The sequence below is a fragment of the Pelodiscus sinensis genome, unplaced genomic scaffold (assembly GCF_049634645.1).
Source record: "Pelodiscus sinensis isolate JC-2024 unplaced genomic scaffold, ASM4963464v1 ctg83, whole genome shotgun sequence".
NCBI lineage: Eukaryota > Metazoa > Chordata > Testudines > Trionychidae > Pelodiscus > Pelodiscus sinensis.
Genome location: NW_027465848.1, coordinates 195569 through 213394, shown reverse-complemented (window position 1 = coordinate 213394; position 17826 = coordinate 195569). Strand labels below are relative to the sequence as shown.

At 62.9% G+C, this 17826-nt stretch overlaps 2 protein-coding genes across 5 annotated transcripts in view; both read right to left on the bottom strand.

Moving 5' to 3' along the window:
- TBC1D2 (TBC1 domain family member 2) overlaps positions 1-17826 on the bottom strand; it is a 115645-nt gene that overhangs the window by 50791 nt on the left and 47028 nt on the right. The window contains exons 14-15 of one of the 3 annotated variants that reach the window (XR_012898877.1): positions 16782-17044; positions 15455-15752 (exon numbers count right to left, since the gene is read on the bottom strand). Coding sequence is in view for 1 of the 3 variants with exons in the window: in XM_075914996.1 (XP_075771111.1) it covers positions 16843-17044 (202 nt within the window). In the remaining 2 variants the exon portion in view is untranslated. Of the gene's footprint in view, positions 1-15454; positions 17045-17826 lie in introns of those variants that run through there. The other 2 variants (XR_012898878.1, XM_075914996.1) reach the window with 2 other exon arrangements.
- Positions 1-17826, bottom strand: part of CORO2A (coronin 2A) — a 110531-nt gene that overhangs the window by 91584 nt on the left and 1121 nt on the right. The window contains exon 1 of one of the 2 annotated variants that reach the window (XM_075914999.1): positions 715-3335. The exons of the other annotated variant lie outside the window; for it this stretch is intronic. The gene's annotated coding sequence lies outside the window, so the exon portion shown is untranslated. Of the gene's footprint in view, positions 1-714; positions 3336-17826 lie in introns of those variants that run through there. 2 annotated transcript variants of the gene reach the window in all.

Below are 17826 nucleotides of genomic sequence, written 5' to 3'. Positions count from 1 at the left end.
CCTCCTGGTGCTATAGGGAGCAGCTTTCGCCAGCACCAAGAGGGGGTCTCACGACCCAAGGCAGGGCGACGGTCCCAGGCCCTACAGAACCTCGCCCGAGACCACCCCATTTCCAAAGCAGCTTCCCTCCCCCAAGGGACCCCAAGGGACAAGCCACTCAGACCTTCCCAACCCCAACCCCAGCAAGGCAGTGGCTACCGAAGGGGGTGGGGTGGGGCCAGTTGCTTCGGGGGGTGCCAGGCGGGGGTGGGAGCGCGCAGCCCCATGCGGGGAGCCGGCGCTGGCGGGCCACTTGGTCCCTGCAGACAAGGACAGCTCCGGGGGTGGGAGCCCAGGCCCCAGCCACTACTCCCAGGCGCTGCCCCTGCAGGCCCGGACCAGGGAGCCCTGCCCCGACTGGGGGAGGGGAGATCCCCGAAGCGCTGCCCGGAGCCCTGCCAGCCTGCAGCCGAGCCGGGGCACAGCCCCTCCGCGCCCGACGGCTCCGCTCCTCCCCGCGCCGCGCAGGGGCCGCTGCCCCGGGGCCCGGCGCCGGTGACTGGAGAGCGCGGCACGTTTTGCCTTCGCCCCCGAGCCTGGCCCCGCTCTCCCCGCCCCGGCGCCAGCGCAGCCGCTGCGCGTCCGAGACCCCGCGCCGAGCGCCAGTGGGCGAGGAAGCGCAGCAGCGGCTCCGGCATCGGCAGGTGCGTCCCCCTCCCGGCGGCGGGGCCCTACCTCTGCGGCGGCCGGGCAGAGCCGCCCGGCTCCCTCTGCGGCGTCTGCCCCGCTCGCTGCTCAGCCCGGCGGCCGCAGCAGGCAGGAGCGCGGGGCGGGCCGGGGAGGCGCGGGGATCCCCGGCCTGGGCGCGGCTCCCGGACCCTTTGTGCGCCGGCAGCCGGTCCGCAGGGAGCCGCCGCCTTGCGCAGTGAGGCGGTGGGAGGAGCCGGGCCCGCACCTGGCCAAAGTCTCGGCTCCCGCAGCGCACGCACCCCGGGGCCGCTCCCCTCGGCCGTGCGGGGCAGGTGCGGGGCTGGCTGGGGCCAGGGGGTCCCTGCGCCCGCCGCGCACATGGACCCTTCACACCTCGCCGCGCCCACCCCGGTGCGACACCGCTTCGATCCCGGCTGCAAACGGCTCCCTCCCCCGGGTCCTGCCCCCAGCGTAGGCAGCCGGCCCGCTGAGCCCTACCTGCTGCGTGGTCGTCATCTCCCTCCCGCCCAGTCCTGCTGGCTCGACTCAGCCCCCGGTGTCCGTGCGTCGCTGAGGGGCCCGATCCTGCCCTTGCTGGGGGGGGATTCCTGTGGCCCTGCTGCACCTGACAATGCCAGGGCGCGTTGTCCTCACGGGAGAGCTCAGAATGAGAGGCAAGGCCAGTGGCTTAGGGCGCACAGCCTTCTCCCGGAGCCTATGGGAGGGCCAAGGCCTTCACCTGCAGCCAGACTGGAGAGCAGCAGCCCTGAAGCAGGGCGTCTCCCCTCGCATTCCATGGACATCGCATTACAACAGGCTGCCCCCACTATCACCAGATAAGGAAACAGATCTCAGGAGGGTTAAAGAGAAACAGGGGCGGGGAACGGGGGGGGCGCTGACCCACAGAACAATCAGTCAGGGGCCAAGCACAAAAACCCCAAAGAAAACAGAGCCACTTCCTGACGTGGGTCTTGGCCGGAGAGCGACACTCCAGAGCCTGGGGCAGGCTCGTAGATTGTGTGCGCTCCCGGCCCCCGTTCTTCTAGGTGTGAATAAGCGAAGGTGGTGGGATGGGACTGGCTAGGTAATTGTCACACTAGGTTATAATTGGTTAGTAAAGTTTTTGTAAAGTAATTGGTTACGGTCTAGCCACGTGGCCCTCAAATGTCGCTCTATAAACTGGGCCCAAGGAGGAAACCAGCCGAACAGAAAGACGTGGCTGAAGAACTCGCCTCCAAAAGACAGCCTAAGACCAGCGCTGCAGGCTCCTCTGCACAACTGTTACAGGCAGCAGCTAGAATCCCGTGAGACTGGCCTGCCTGGCCCGCGGGAAGTCTGCCTGCCTTCATCAGGTTGCTAAGCATGGGGCTGCGGGCTTAGCGTGACACGCTGCTTGCTTGGCAATGATCATAAACAGAGTAAGGCTGTTCGGAGTGAGGCTCTTTCACTGGCAAAAGACTGTGCAAACCTGCAGGGAGATGCCCCGAGCCCTATGAACTGGCCAGGGCGGCTCTGCATATGAACAGGGTTACACCTTGAGCCCTAGGAACCGGGTAACTGTCTGTGTCCCTAGTGTGGCAGTTGAGTTTTGGTGGATAACACAATCACAAGTGGTGTGCCAGGTCTGCTCGAGACAGGGACTCTCACAGCTGGGTTTTGGCAACATCCGATAGCACAGCTTCTTAATCCAGTGAGTGCTGCCGCATTCTCACCGAGCACAAATACTTCTGTATGTGATGTAAGGTGTGGGTTTGTGTCTGTGTAACTGTCACCATGGGGTGAGAGCCTTGCTAGGCCCTTGGGCGAGCGGGGCTGGCCCGTTATTCGTGGAAGGGGCGGGCTTGGGGCAGCCAGCCCTCAGTGCCGTCCCCACCCCACAGCGCTCACAGCTGCCTGGCGTGTGCTGTGGCAGTACTCTGGTGGAGTTGTAAAGGGTCTCTGGCTCCGTGGCTTTGCCGTCCCTCGTTGGTGGACCTGGTATGTCACGTGTTTTAACCCACCTCTTGCCTTGGATAAAGGGGTCAGCTACATTAATCAATAGTTCATCGTCATCAGGACGCACTGAGAACTGTGCAGAAAACAGACAAATCTAGGACCTAATGCAAAAGTAATTCATAAAACAATGAAAGTTCTGAAAGAACATGGAAACCAGACTTTGTGAGAAAGTGCTGGGAGAAAATCACTGTCCTGCCAGCCAACAAGTGCCGGGAAGAGGGTTCTTACATAACGCTACGTTACTGTCAGTTAACAGTATTCAGAATGATGAAATACATACTTGGAGTGAGGGGTTTCCCCGCTGGTACAGAAGGAATTCCTGCCCGTGCAGACACTGCTCTGCTAGTTACACCGTTCAGTTCACTTCCCAGATAACAAGTCACATCTTTTCCCGAGGCCCACAGTACAGCTCCCGGCAGCACAGCACACATTTTTAAAAAGTCTTGCCTGCTACTAGGACAATGCAGGGCCACAAATTTGGCTAGTGTGGTTTAAATTCGTGAGTGTACTTTTGATCAAATCCTGCTCCTTTTTGGGCAAACCTATAATTTTTTGACCGTCAAGCGTTCACATATGGAAACTGTGACGTAGTGGGGGTACCTTGCTGGTTGCTGTGCTGGGCAGTGGGCTGTGAGTGACCCCCACTGGCTGCTGGCTGCTGGCTGCAGCACGGCCCAGCAGGGCAGGGGGTGAGTCATTATGCAAAGAGGCGAGGAGTCCTGTGGCACCTTATAGACTAACTGAAGTGTAGGAGCATAAGCTTTCGTGGGCAAAGACCCACTTCGTCAGATGCATCTGACGAAGTGGGTCTTTGCCCACGAAAGCTTATGCTCCTACACTTCAGTTAGTCTATAAGGTGCCACAGGACTCCTCGTCGCTTTTGCAGATTCAGACTAACACGGCTACCCCTCGGATACTATGCAAAGAGGGTCTCTCAACCTGTCTGACCAGCTACCCCCCAGGGAGAGGAACAAAGGAAGGTGGATGCCGCCCCTGGCTGGGGGCAGGGCTGGAGGAGAGGGAGTTAGTTTCTGTCAGGGGATCATGGAGGAAGCAGCCTCAGCAACAGGCTGGGATTTAGGGGCCCAGGCTCCCCCATCTCAAGGGGGCTGAGGCATCCTAGGCCTGCCCTGGAACCAGATTCCATCTGTGCTGTGCTGTATCCTGGAGAAGCAATAAACTCCCTCTGTTCTACTGGCTGGCGGAGTCTGTCCGTGCCATTACGGGGGTGCAGGAGGCGGGGGACCCCCACGCGCTGTCACAGAAACACACCCAGGTAGCCTCCTCTTCCCTTTGTGCATATGCAGAATGGGTTACCATCTTTGAAATGCAACAAAGCAATCAAAAAGCCAGGGCAAGGCGGCCATAGCCCCAACCACGAGTCAACTCTGCCACCCCCACTGCAAGTGCTTGTGAGTGGACAGGCCGACGGCTGCTGCGTTTCCCCCAGCTCTGATCTCGTATGGCATCCCCAGTGGTAGCAGGGACACGGCAGCACGGCTCGCTGAGCACAGGTGCTTTGATCATTAGCTGGCCCGGTGTGTTGGGGCAGTGATGCAAGTCTTCAGGCCCACATTAAAACCCAGCAGATTACATTATTTTCTGGCAACTCCCTGAAAACCTGCCCAGCTGCTCAAATACCAGCTGGGTGGCATCCCTGGGTCTCTAGCAGTGGGCCTGTCGTCTCCACGGTGACACAGGACACAGCCGGGACAGTGGCTTGCCCAGCTAGGCCTGGGCCGAGTATATTGGTGTCTCCTGGAATGTCCGAGTGAAGCTCTTCTGAATCTCCAGCTATTGACTCAAAAGGAGCGAGCGCCGCGTCGCGTGCGTGGGGGACTGTGCACTAGCGTGTGTCTCGCGCACGCTGCTCAGCTCGCCTGGGGCGCGGGGCAGCACCACTCGGCCCTGCCCTGCTTTTGTGCATGGGTCCATGCGAGGCCTGATCCTGCTCTCACTTACCTGGGGCAGTTGTGGGGCTGAGCTGGGCCCAGTCCTGCTCTCCCTTGCCCAGGGCGCCTGCGAGGCCCCACTGACTCCCCAGCGCGTCCGTGCTGCCCTGCTGGGTCTGATCCCCTCTCCCTTGCCCAGGGCGCCTGCGAGGCCCTATGACTCCCCCAGCGCGTCCGTGCTGCCCTGCTGGGTCTGATCCCCTCTCCCTTGCCCAGGGCGCCTGCGAGGCCCTACTGACTCCCCCAGCGCGTCCGTGCTGCCCTGCTGGGTCTGATCCCCTCTCCCTTGCCCAGGGCGCCTGCGAGGCCCTATGACTCCCCCAGCGCGTCCGTGCTGCCCTGCTGGGTCTGATCCCCTCTCGCTTGCCCAGGGCGCCTGCGAGGCCCTACTGACTCCCCCAGCGCGTCCGTGCTGCCCTGCTGGGTCTGATCCCCTCTCCCTTGCCCAGGGCGCCTGCGAGGCCCTATGACTCCCCCAGCGCGTCCGTGCTGCCCTGCTGGGTCTGATCCCCTCTCCCTTGCCCAGGGCGCCTGCGAGGCCCTACTGACTCCCCAGCGCGTCCGTGCTGCCCTGCTGGGTCTGATCCCCTCTCGCTTGCCCAGGGCGCCTGCGAGGCCCTATGACTCCCCCAGCGCGTCCGTGCTGCCCTGCTGGGTCTGATCCCCTCTCCCTTGCCCAGGGCGCCTGCGAGGCCCTATGACTCCCCCAGTGCGTCCGTGCTGCCCTGCTGGGTCTGATCCCCTCTCCCTTGCCCAGGGCGCCTGCGAGGCCCTATGACTCCCCCAGTGCGTCCGTGCTGCCCTGCTGGGTCTGATCCCCTCTCCCTTGCCCAGGGCGCCTGCGAGGCCCTACTGACTCCCCAGCGCGTCCGTGCTGCCCTGATGGGTCTGATCCCCTCTCGCTTGCCCAGGGCGCCTGCGAGGCCCTACTGACTCCCCAGCGCGTCCGTGCTGCCCTGCTGGGTCTGATCCCCTCTCCCTTGCCCAGGGCGCCTGCGAGGCCCTATGACTCCCCCAGTGCGTCCGTGCTGCCCTGCTGGGTCTGATCCCCTCTCCCTTGCCCAGGGCGCCTGCGAGGCCCTACTGACTCCCCAGCGCGTCCGTGCTGCCCTGATGGGTCTGATCCCCTCTCCCTTGCCCAGGGCGCCTGCGAGGCCCTACTGACTCCCCCAGCGCGTCCGTGCTGCCCTGCTGGGTCTGATCCCCTCTCCCTTGCCCAGGGCGCCTGCGAGGCCCTATGACTCCCCCAGTGCGTCCGTGCTGCCCTGCTGGGTCTGATCCCCTCTCCCTTGCCCAGGGCGCCTGCGAGGCCCTATGACTCCCCCAGTGCGTCCGTGCTGCCCTGCTGGGTCTGATCCCCTCTCCCTTGCCCAGGGCGCCTGCGAGGCCCTACTGACTCCCCAGCGCGTCCGTGCTGCCCTGCTGGGTCTGATCCCCTCTCCCTTGCCCAGGGCGCCTGCGAGGCCCTATGACTCCCCCAGTGCGTCCGTGCTGCCCTGCTGGGTCTGATCCCCTCTCCCTTGCCCAGGGCGCCTGCGAGGCCCTATGACTCCCCCAGCGCGTCCGTGCTGCCCTGCTGGGTCTGATCCCCTCTCCCTTGCCCAGGGCGCCTGCGAGGCCCTACTGCCTCCCCCAGCGCGTCCGTGCTGCCCTGCTGGGTCTGATCCCCTCTCCCTTGCCCAGGGCGCCTGCGAGGCCCTATGACTCCCCCAGTGCGTCCGTGCTGCCCTGCTGGGTCTGATCCCCTCTCCCTTGCCCAGGGCGCCTGCGAGGCCCTATGACTCCCCCAGCGCGTCCGTGCTGCCCTGCTGGGTCTGATCCCCTCTCCCTTGCCCAGGGCGCCTGCGAGGCCCTATGACTCCCCCAGCGCGTCCGTGCTGCCCTGCTGGGTCTGATCCCCTCTCCCTTGCCCAGGGCGCCTGCGAGGCCCTACTGACTCCCCCAGCGCGTCCGTGCTGCCCTGCTGGGTCTGATCCCCTCTCCCTTGCCCAGGGCGCCTGCGAGGCCCTACTGACTCCCCCAGCGCGTCCGTGCTGCCCTGCCGGGTCTGATCCCCTCTCCCTTGCCCAGGGCGCCTGCGAGGCCCTACTGACTCCCCCAGCGCATCAGTGCTGCCCTGCCGGGTCTGATCCCCTCTCCCTTGCCCAGGGCGCCTGCGAGGCCCCACTGACTCCCCAGCGCGTCCGTGCTGCCCTGCTGGGTCTGATCCCCTCTCCCTTGCCCAGGGCGCCTGCGAGGCCCTACTGACTCCCCCAGCGCGTCCGTGCTGCCCTGCTGGGTCTGATCCCCTCTCCCTTGCCCAGGGCGCCTGCGAGGCCCTATGACTCCCCCAGTGCGTCCGTGCTGCCCTGCTGGGTCTGATCCCCTCTCTCTTGCCCAGGGCGCCTGCGAGGCCCTATGACTCCCCCAGCGCGTCCGTGCTGCCCTGCTGGGTCTGATCCCCTCTCCCTTGCCCAGGGCGCCTGCGAGGCCCTACTGACTCCCCAGCGCGTCCGTGCTGCCCTGCTGGGTCTGATCCCCTCTCCCTTGCCCAGGGCGCCTGCGAGGCCCTACTGACTCCCCCAGCGCGTCCGTGCTGCCCTGCTGGGTCTGATCCCCTCTCCCTTGCCCAGGGCGCCTGCGAGGCCCTATGACTCCCCCAGCGCGTCCGTGCTGCCCTGCTGGGTCTGATCCCCTCTCCCTTGCCCAGGGCGCCTGCGAGGCCCTACTGACTCCCCCAGTGCGTCCGTGCTGCCCTGCTGGGTCTGATCCCCTCTCCCTTGCCCAGGGCGCCTGCGAGGCCCTATGACTCCCCCAGCGCGTCCGTGCTGCCCTGCTGGGTCTGATCCCCTCTCCCTTGCCCAGGGCGCCTGCGAGGCCCTATGACTCCCCCAGCGCGTCCGTGCTGCCCTGCTGGGTCTGATCCCCTCTCCCTTGCCCAGGGCGCCTGCGAGGCCCTATGACTCCCCCAGCGCGTCCGTGCTGCCCTGCTGGGTCTGATCCCCTCTCGCTTGCCCAGGGCGCCTGCGAGGCCCTACTGCCTCCCCCAGCGCGTCCGTGCTGCCCTGCTGGGTCTGATCCCCTCTCGCTTGCCCAGGGCGCCTGCGAGGCCCTATGACTCCCCCAGTGCGTCCGTGCTGCCCTGCTGGGTCTGATCCCCTCTCCCTTGCCCAGGGCGCCTGCGAGGCCCTACTGCCTCCCCCAGCGCGTCCGTGCTGCCCTGCTGGGTCTGATCCCCTCTCGCTTGCCCAGGTCCATGCTGCCCTTCGGAGTCTGATGCGAGGATCACGCACAGAGGATGCCAAACATCTGAGGTACTGGGTGGGGAGTCCCAGGGCTGGGACACGTAACCTAGGTCTGTGGAGCACCTGAAGGTCTTGAGGTGAAAGGTGCTATTACGATTCACAGCGGCACATCTCCGCTCCCAGGAATGGCAGGGCAGGGGCAGAGCTGCCAGTCAGACACACACATGAAAGTGCACAGCTACTGGGGACGTTTCCATTCTGCACCGGATACTTTCCTGGCTTGACTTTTGACACCCACAAGTGGATGAAAGTCTAGGCCAGACCCTCAGGTGGTGAAAACGGACATTGCTCCATTGAAAAGTGACTGATGCTGCTGTACCCCGACTGCAGCTTGAGCCCTCGATTTCTTGCACCTGAACACAGAACAGCCGCCTCCCCTCGCACCGCGCCTGCTAGGGTGCCTGGAAGGTGCAAGAGTGCAAAGGCCATCTGGTCCCAGCTCCACAGCATGCAATGCCTGGTGCGTGAGCAGGATGCCCAGGTGTCCGGTTTTTGGCTCTGGTCAGCACTGTCCGATGGGCAGCACAGCAGGGGCGGTAGCTCCCTGCAAGCCTATTGCTCTAGGGGGGTAGTTGGCATGTCCCCCTGCCCCCCACAACTCCTATGTGTAGGAGCACCTGGGAGGCTCCACAGCCTGCCTCTGCCCTGAATGCCAGTGGGAGCTGCGGGGGAGGTGCCTGCGGACTGGCCGTGCGGTCACGAAGGAGCCAGAGGGGGGACCTGCTGCTGCCTGGAGCTGCTTGAGGTAAGCTCTGCCTAGAGCCAGTATCTCCGAGCCCCCTTGCAGTCCAGCCCTGTGCCCCAGCCCGAGTCCTCCTCCCACCTCCAAACCCCTGGCTGTCTACACTAGAGAGTTTTTCCAAAGAAAGTTTGCGCAGCGTCCACACCTCGAGCATGTTTCTGCACAAAACCCTGAGAGCGCAGAGGAGTTTTCCCTCGTTCCACGAGGAAGAGCCTTCCTCCCCAGGAGCGCTGTTGCAGAGCGGGGTGTGTGCAGGGAAGAGGAAAAAGCACGGGTGCCCTGGTGGCCGTTCTGTGCACAGCAATCAGAGCTCACTTGGAGGAGAGCATCCATGCAGTCTGGACGCTCTCTTGTGCAAAAGTGCATCGCTTTCTCCATGTGCTTTTGCAGTGTGGACGTGCTCTCGCACAAGAAGTTTCTGCACAAGATCTCTTCTGACAAAAGCTTCTTGCGCAAGAAGTCTGCAGTCTAGACGTAGCCCTCGGTCCCAGTTTAAAGCCCTCTCCTGCATCCCGAATCCCTCATCCCCACCCCATCCCTCCCCAGAGCCCTCACACACCCCCTCAGTCCCAGTCCAGAGCCTCCCGCTGCACCCCAAAATCCCTCGTGCATGGCCCCTCCCCAGAGCCCTCCCACACACCCCGTCAGTCCCAGTCCAGAGCCTCCCGCTGCACCCCAAAATCCCTCGTGCATGGCCCCTCCCCAGAGCCCTCACACACCCCCTCAGTCCCAGTCCAGAGCCTCCCGCTGCACCCCAAAATCCCTCGTGCATGGCCCCTCCCCAGAGCCCTCACACACCCCCTCAGTCCCAGTCCAGAGCCTCCCGCTGCACCCCAAAATCCCTCGTGCATGGCCCCTCCCCAGAGCCCTTCCCCCTCTGGCATCCCAACTCATCGACTCACCTTGGCCCCCGCCTGCACTTGGCACCTCTCATCCCGAGGCCCACCAGCCCCTGGAGCCCTCACCCCTGCCCCCGAGCCAGCCCAGAGAGCAGGGAGAGCAGGCAAGAGGGAGCGGGGTGGAGTGAGTGTAGCAGAGGGGGGGGCAAGGGGCTGGTTTCTGTGCAAGTGGAAAGTTGGCACCTAGCCATGGTCTGCCTGCCCCAGAGCCAGCGCTCTGCTCCCGCGAGCCCTGAGGAGCAGCTGGCACTCCACACACTCCCCGCCAGCGTAGGGATGGGCCTCGGGGGGCCCTGCCATGCTCCATCGCCCAGCTGGATCGTGTGCATTGCGCTCGGTTCCCGCAGTGCGTGAGGAGGCAGATCTGGGTGCAAACGTGCTGCCCTTGTCTGGACTCTGGAGCCTGGCCTGGTCTGGGAACACGCGTGGGAGCTGCAGACACGGGGCTGGCTGCAGGGCTCGACCCCACAGGGGTGTGCACGTGTCTGCGCCCGGGCACCGCACGCAGAGCCCGAGGGATGGCGCTTTGCCACCCTGCGAGCGCTGGGATCGCACCACGGTGCTGCTCTGCTCTCAGCAGCCGGGGGCATCCTTGTGTGATGCCGCCCCAAGCATCAGCCGCAACCGGCTGCTGTGCCAGGCAACTGTCAGGATGGCGGCACGAGGCAGCATCCTGCCCTGGCGCCTTGACGCACGAAGGATCCGGTGCACGAGGGGGCAGCCGCCGCCCAGGCCACCGTGCAAGTGCACAGCCTGAGCACAGAGCTGGTCAGCACGTCTCACCACCAGAGCAGGGGCCGGCTCAGAGGCTCGGCTCCCCTGCCAGGAGCCCGGTGCTGGGGACTCCCCTGCCGGCTGTGCTGAAGGGACACGGTGGGGAGCGAATCCCGCCGCCCGCCCGCGGCTCCAGCTCGCAGCGTCGCTCCTGCGGCTCCCCCGGCAGTGTCAGCACGAGGGGAGAGGCAGGGCTGGATTGGGGGGGCTAACCTATGGGGCACCTGGTGGCAGCTGCAAGGGGCGCCGCACACCGGGGGGCCACGCAGGCGTCGTGCGCCCGCTGCCCAGGGCACAGGAATGGCTCAAGCTGGCCCTGGGGAGAGGCAACGCTCAGGCTGGCAGGGCCTTCGCCAGGGTACAAGAAGATCCTTAAACGGCGCCCAGCAGCCCAGCCCCGGCCGGCGCGGGTCCTGGGCCACATCCCACGCGCAGGGCGGGAGACCCTGCCCCTCGGGGCTGCTGCCCTCGGCGAGCACAGCCTGGCCCAGGGTGCGCATGCACAGACAGGCTGGTCTCCTGCCCTCGTGCCCCATCTCTGCAGGCCGGGGGCTGCTCCAGCACTCAGGGGAGCCTGTCTGAAGAGGCCGGCTGCTCCTGAGGTTTCAGTGCTTGGTCCGCAGCAGGCAGCAGCCCTGTTGCCAGGGGCAAAGCGTGGCCTCTTGCGGATCCGCACGCTGCAATGGCCAGCCCTCGCTCTGTCACGAGCACCCCCGTGCGCCACACTCGCCCGTCTCCGCGCCCACCACGCACAAACTGCCCCCCCCTAGCCCCAGCCCCACCCCTTCCATTCAAGGCCCTCCCGCTTGGGGGCCGGGAGCCGGCCCGACACCACGTACCAACATTCATCAAGTGGCACCTGTGAAAATTACTCCTCAGCCTGCGCGACGGGCGTCTATCTAGGGAGCACGGCACAGAGCTGCCTACCAGACCCCAACGACCGGCGGCCAAGCGTGGATGGCGCTGGGAACACCAGGCACGCCCGCAGGGCCTCGCTACCCACGGCTGGTCACGCAGACGTTGGGCAGCTCCCAAACAGCCCCCACGCATCGCCCTTTGAAACTACAGGAGTCTGGATCCCTCCTCAGCACTGAGTCCAAACGCCAGCCAACGGGTGGGCCTGCCCGTTTCCAGAGGAGGCTGTCGGCAGGGTGACCCCCCGCGGCACAGGGCACGGTCACAAAGCACGTGCCACCCGTTGGGACAGGCCATGGGGCTAGGCCCCAAGAGCTACCAGAGACGACTGTTCCGGTTGAACCCTGAACCCCCAACTGCATCAACCAGCAGAGCCCCTGTGGCTGTGGGGCCCTTGGCGCCGACGCGGTTCAGTCCAGGCTCACGGCTCCGTGCGAGACGCTCCCACTGCACGACCAAGGCCCTTCCAATATTCATTGCAGAAAGCAAACCAGATCTCCCTCTTTGCAGTCGCATCACTCGCTTCCAGAGCGCGAGGCCAGGACTCCTGAGCATGCTGCCCGAGGGGCAGCCAGGCCCCGCCCTGGGCAAGGAAGCCATTCAGAGAGCCACGAGCCACTCCCTGCCCGCTGCAGGCCGGGTCGCACTGCTCGCCGGACAAGGTGCCCTCGGGTGCAAGCAGCTGATGGGGAGGCCAGAGGCAGCTGTGGTGGCGCAGCCTGGGCTGGCTGTGGCCTCGGGACGCAGTCTGGTGGGAAATGCACATGTAACCGCCCCCGGGCAGATTTGAACCTGGGTACAGGGGCCTCTACTCCCTGGCTGCCGAGGGCTCTTGACCCCACTGTTGCTGTGGCCTAGGTACCACGTGCACTAGGTGTGTGGTACACACACAGCAGCCGGGCTTTTCCGAGCCCTCGTCTACGGGATTTCTTTGCGCCCGTCTCTCGGAGGGCAGCAAGCAGCAGGGGCTGGCGTGTCTGCCCGTGTTCATGCAGGGTCCTGCTCCAGACCCAGCTGATTCCAAAGAGACCGCTCCGCGGAGCCCTGGCAGGGAAGTGTCCCGGGGCAGCCGGCAGGCTGAGCTGCGCTGAGAACGACTAAGGGCGGTGCCACGCTGCAGAGAGCGGCTGCAGCAGCCTCAGCGCCAGGGGACGCAGCAGCATTCTGGCCGTCTCCCGGCCCTGCTGAGCTCACGTCTCCAGCGTCTCCCTCACCGCCGCAGCCCCTCCCTGCAGCGACAGGACACACCGCAGCTGGAGCACGGCCAGTGGAGAGACAGGCCCTTAGTAGCTGCACCCAGGCTCTCGGGTAGCAAGACCCTTCCCCCGGCGCCTGGCTGCTCTGGCAGCATGACTAGCAAACAGCAAAGTCCACGTGGAGAAGTGAATGATTAATGCAGGGCGGCAGGGCTCCAATCGCTCCACAGCCTGGCGCTTCTGGCTCTGGGCGTGGCCCGTCTCCCTTGGCACCAGCAGCTCGCCAGGCGGGTGCCGGGGGGAGCAGCAGGAGAGCCAGCGGCACCCGCTGCAGGGGCGAGAGCAGACAGACACGGGGCCTAGCAGAGGCTGGAGAGCAGGATCCTGCACGTGCTCTTGGTCCCCGTTCTAGGCCGAGGGTGGACGGATGGACCATCACGAGCGTCCACCCGGGAGCCTGCCTGCGGTGCTGCAGCAAGGCCCCGGAGGAGTTTACGGAAAGCTTTGGACGTGGGCCCAAAACCAAGCAGCACGATGAAGCGGGAGCGGTTGCTTTCAACACTCGCTAGCTGCCAAACGAGTGACTTTCTGGAGGCCAAGGGAAGGCCACCGAGCGGGCCCCAGGACTCGTGTAATGCAGGCAGGCGGGCAGGCTGAACGGCCGCCCATCTTCAGACGACAACACGAATAACCGAGAAGCTTCGGCTTCTCGCTTAATCTTGTGGACTACACGCACCCACTTGCTGGCTCTGTGTCAGGCAGCAAGGGCGGGGAGCCACGAGGAGCTGGCGTGAAGCAGGCTCCCCACTAGCACTGGATCTGCCTGCTCCCCCCTCCTGGCTCTGTGTCAGGCAGCAAGGGTGGGGAGCCACGAGGAGCTGGCGTGAAGCAGGCTCCCCACAAGCACTGGATCTGCCTGCTCCCCCTCCTGGCTCTGAAAGGAGGCGGCAGCGCGGAGGGTGAGGGGGCAGGCGAGAGCCGATATGTGCGGGAAGCCAGCTTTCAAGCAGGCTCCCTGTGTACGCCAGCCCCACAGACCCACTTGCCCTCCCCCCCCATGCTGCTGCCTCTATCAGAGGCTGCTGCGAAGCAAGCTCTGTCTGCAGGAGGGGGTCGGACCCCCCCACGGACAGAGGCTGCTCCGCCATCCACAGAGCAGCCTCTATCTGCGGCGAGCCTGGGACAGCCAAGGACAGAGGTTGGTCCACAGCAGCCGGTCTGCAGGGGGTCCGAGCTGCCCATGAACAGAGGCTGCTGCCACGGGGGGGGGGGGGGGGGGACACGCAGAGGCAGCAGCAGAGCGGCAGGCAGCTGTTATGCAGAGAGCTGGTTTTTAAACTGGCTGCTGCCTGCCGCCCCACGCTGCTGCCTCTGATCCAGAGGTAGCAACGTGGGGTGACGGGGTTCCCTGGCTGCCGGGCCCACCCCTGGGGACTAGCGAACAGTCGTGTGACCACTAGGATTTCATGCAGTTCCACCGTCTGTAACACCCCTAATCGCTGTCACACTTTGGGGTGCAACCCAGACCTACGGTGGGCTCTGTTACCAGCGGCCCTGTCACCCTGGCTTCCTTCAGTGCTGTGGCTTGGCCATGCACAGCCTGGAGACCAGCATGCAGACGCCCGGACTTCCACTGCCCAATAACTATCTGCAGTGACCCCACACTCCTCAATCCCAACGTTCCCCAAAGCCATCTCCCTGCCGTGCCCAACGCGCTCCTGGAGCGCTCCCAGAGGTGACGTTTCCTGCTTCTTTCAAGAGACAGCAACGGCGGCTTGTGCTCCTGCCTGGAGCTAACACTCACGCCAGTGAAGGAAAGCACCCGGCTCATTCGGACACAGAGAAACCGTTTCTTCGATTCCAAAGAGCAGTTTTAAGTGCGCTCAGGTCTCAGGGATACAAACAGAAGGGTGACGTACAAATGAGCAAAGCCAGGCGTTCCAGGCTAGGGTCCAACGGAGCACGCGACAGTCCTGGGGCAAGGGCGTTTCCTCCCCAGTCTTATTGTTCCAGTCGTGGCTGGGCTGGGGGTCTCTGCCCTCTCTGGACAGTCCAGGAAAGCTCGGAGCAGTCTCTCACCGAGTGCTTCCCCTGCTTCCAGAGGCTTCCCCCAGGCGCTGGCTCCGTCCGCTGTGGAGACTGTTAAGTGACCTTTCCCTCCACTTGCTCTCCCGCTGGCATGAAGCGAGGGCATTTCCTCGGCTTTGGGCACACGCGGCATCATTTACACGGGCAACACAGTCAAGCAAGGGGAACCTCATTCCTTTGTGTGGAAAAGTGCTGCTATCAACTCGCCCAACATGCCTGGCTTGGACACAGTTTGGTCTCAATCCCAGCACAGCGCTGTAGTCTTTTGTGGGCTGAGCAAACAGGCATCACGCCAGAATGGGCATGGTCGGTTCTTAGTTTTCCAACGACACCATTTAGATACAGAGTACAGCCAGAGGGAGGCTGTGTCTAGACTACAGGCTTTTTTGGGAACAAGCTTTTTTGGAAGAGATCTCCCAGAAAAACTTCTTCCAACAGAGCGCGCCCACACTACCAACGCACATCAAAAAAAGATCTGCTGCTTCGAAAGAGTGTCCCCACACTGAATGGACGCTATCGCGCACGTCAGCTGTGATTGCTATGGACAGAGTGGCCGCCTGTGCTTTCTCCTATTTCCTCTTCTTCCCAGAGAACTCCCTCATCCCCATCCACAGACGCCTTTTTCCGAAAGAGCTCTTCCACAAAAAGGCTTCTTCCTCGTAGAATGAGGATTACCAATGCCAGGAAAACCCCTCTGCGCTTTCGATTTTCTTTCAGAAGAACGCGATTGAGGTGTGGACATAATTGACATTTTTTCAGAAAAACGGCTGTTTTTCTAAAAAAAACCTCTGTAGTGTAGCTGCATGGTGCGGTCAGGCCAGCTAGAACGCTCTGCGTGGTACCAGGCACACCCCTGCCTTCTAGCATAGGGATGCTCTTGTGGTCAAAATTGCCAACTGCAAAAGTTCACAATTCAAGCGTCTGGCCTCCCAGAATCATGCAAGTGATTCAAAATTTTCATTTTTATTCCACTGCTGAAAACACAAGATTTTTCAAGATTTCAGAGACTAGCTTTTTCCTATTTCTACCAATTTCTCCTTTCCCCCCGAGTACAATAGATGAACATCTACATTCACTGTAACCTTTTTCTCTTGGGTTTTTTTGACTGACTTCAGAATTCATCCACAATTTCTCCCTTGTTGAGAAGTTGCAGAGTTAGAGCCCTCCAATGTTCCTTTGACTGTCCCGTCTCTTTTTTTCAAAGCTGAAAACTGTGGACATTGTTCATATTATTACATCTAGTGGCAAAAGAGGAGAAAAAAGAGTGGAAGGGGAATAAAGAAGATTTACATTGTTCACAATTTGTCAGGATTTGAAAAAACCCACATTTCATTCCAAATGAAAATGTCTGTATTATTTCAATTTGCATTTGGCCATTGAAAACTGGTGCCAAAGCAACCGTCTCCAATTAAAAAATCATTTTGAAAACCCCCCCATTTTTGACAGGAATATTTGGACCAGTTCTATTGAGCACATAGAGCCGAGTGGTGAATAGGTTGTCTCACTGCTGGGAAATCAAGCCAAAAAGTCAAAGGGACAACTGCCATTCTGGACCATGCTGAAGAAACAGGGAGAGATCAAAAGGCATCGTTTAAAAAATGGAAGTTAAACCTCCCTGGGCAACTTATTCCAGCGTTTAACCACCTTTACAGGCAGGAACTTTTTCCTAATGTCCACGCTAAACCTCCCTTGCTGCAGTTTAAGCCCATTGCTGCTTGTCCTGTCCTCAGAGGTCAACAAGAACAATTTTTCTTCTCCTTGTAACAATGCTAGGTACTATCAATCAATAAGCATCCTGTGATGCTTAGTTTCCCACCTTATTGTGCACACGTGACCCTAAGCACAACCTGCAGCGGGCCACGCGGATTGTTTCTTATGTATGTAGATGGACAATACTGCGCACAGCAACTTATTGCAAACTAAGATGTGTATCAGAGTGATGGGAAAGAGGGAAAACCCGCAGGGAACTCAGAACTGAAGTAGCATGAGGCCAAAGCGTTAGTGACCGAGCGGTTCGTTTACCGGCTTGGAGCAGGCCGAGGACCTTGTGAATTGCTCTGGTCTACGGCCTGCAGGCGGGGCCCTTGTCTAGGAGGGTGGGGTGAACGGATGGGCCAGTTCAGCGAGGGAGACGGGACCTTCCCAAAGCAGGCCCAGCGATGGCTCCAAGCCTGCAGCTGAGTGCTGGGAGGCGTGGGCAGGACACAGGCCTCCCAGCTGAGCTCCACAGAGCCTCTGGGAGTACCCGCTGCACGGAGCCTGCTCACCTCCGGAGTTCCCATCTCTTCTGTGCGGAGCGTCGGGCCAGGGACGCAGCAATAAGCTGGGCTACATCTCCTCCTCCTCCTCACTGGCAGCTCCGTCCAGGGGCAAGGCTGCCTGCTCGGCTCGCTGTGCCACATACTGCGCTCGGATCCGCTCCAGCTGGCGCAGCTCTGCCTCCAGCTGCTCCCGGTGTGCGGCGCGCCGGCTCTGCAGCCCCTTCATCGGGAAGGGGTTCATGTCATGGAAGGCGATGCCCATCAGCTTCCTGCGGGAGAGGACCAGTGGGCTCAGCCGCGCGGCACTCGGCAAGCGACACGCCCACGCGCGTCTGCTGCCGGGTCCACCAGACACGTCTACACACGGGGCAGAGGCGGGAGCCGGGGCTCGCAGGGAGCCTGGGACACAGAAATAAGCCAGCAGCTCCTTCTCCGGCTGCACGGCCTCCTCCTCTGCACTAGCAGCGGCTTTCCCGCGAGGGCTGGGGGGACCCGGTGCTTGTGGGAAGCCATCTCTCCAGCTGGCTCTTCCCCGGCGCGGCTGCCTCTGTATGAGACAGCAGCCAGGTGGGGGGCCAGGCGGCTGCACGGGAGCTAGTGCTTGATGGGGGCGGGGGGGTGGTCTTAAATTGGCTCCTCGCGAGCCCCAGCTCCCCCCCATACCCATGTGGGGGCAGCGGGGGCGGGGCAGTGATGAGCAGGCAGCTCCGTGGGAGCCAGCTCCTGCCTCTCAGCCCCCTCCCCCTCTTGCTGCTGTGTGTGACCGAGGGGTTAACCGGGCCCATTGGCGAACGGTGCTCGGCTGTGTGCCCCTCCCAGCTGCACCAGGGCGGCCGGTCACCCGACTAACCCAGACGCCCCCCTTCTCAGTTACTGCTAGGGACTGCGCGCCTGCCGCCAGCACGTTGGTCAGCAGCCGGCTCAGTCCTGCTCACGCCGGGCCCGGAGCCCACCCGCCGCAGCTCTGCCCTGGACGTCGGCTCAGTCCTGCTCACGCCGGGCCCAGGACCCACCCCGCTGCAGCTCTGCCCTGGACGTCGGCTCAGTCCTG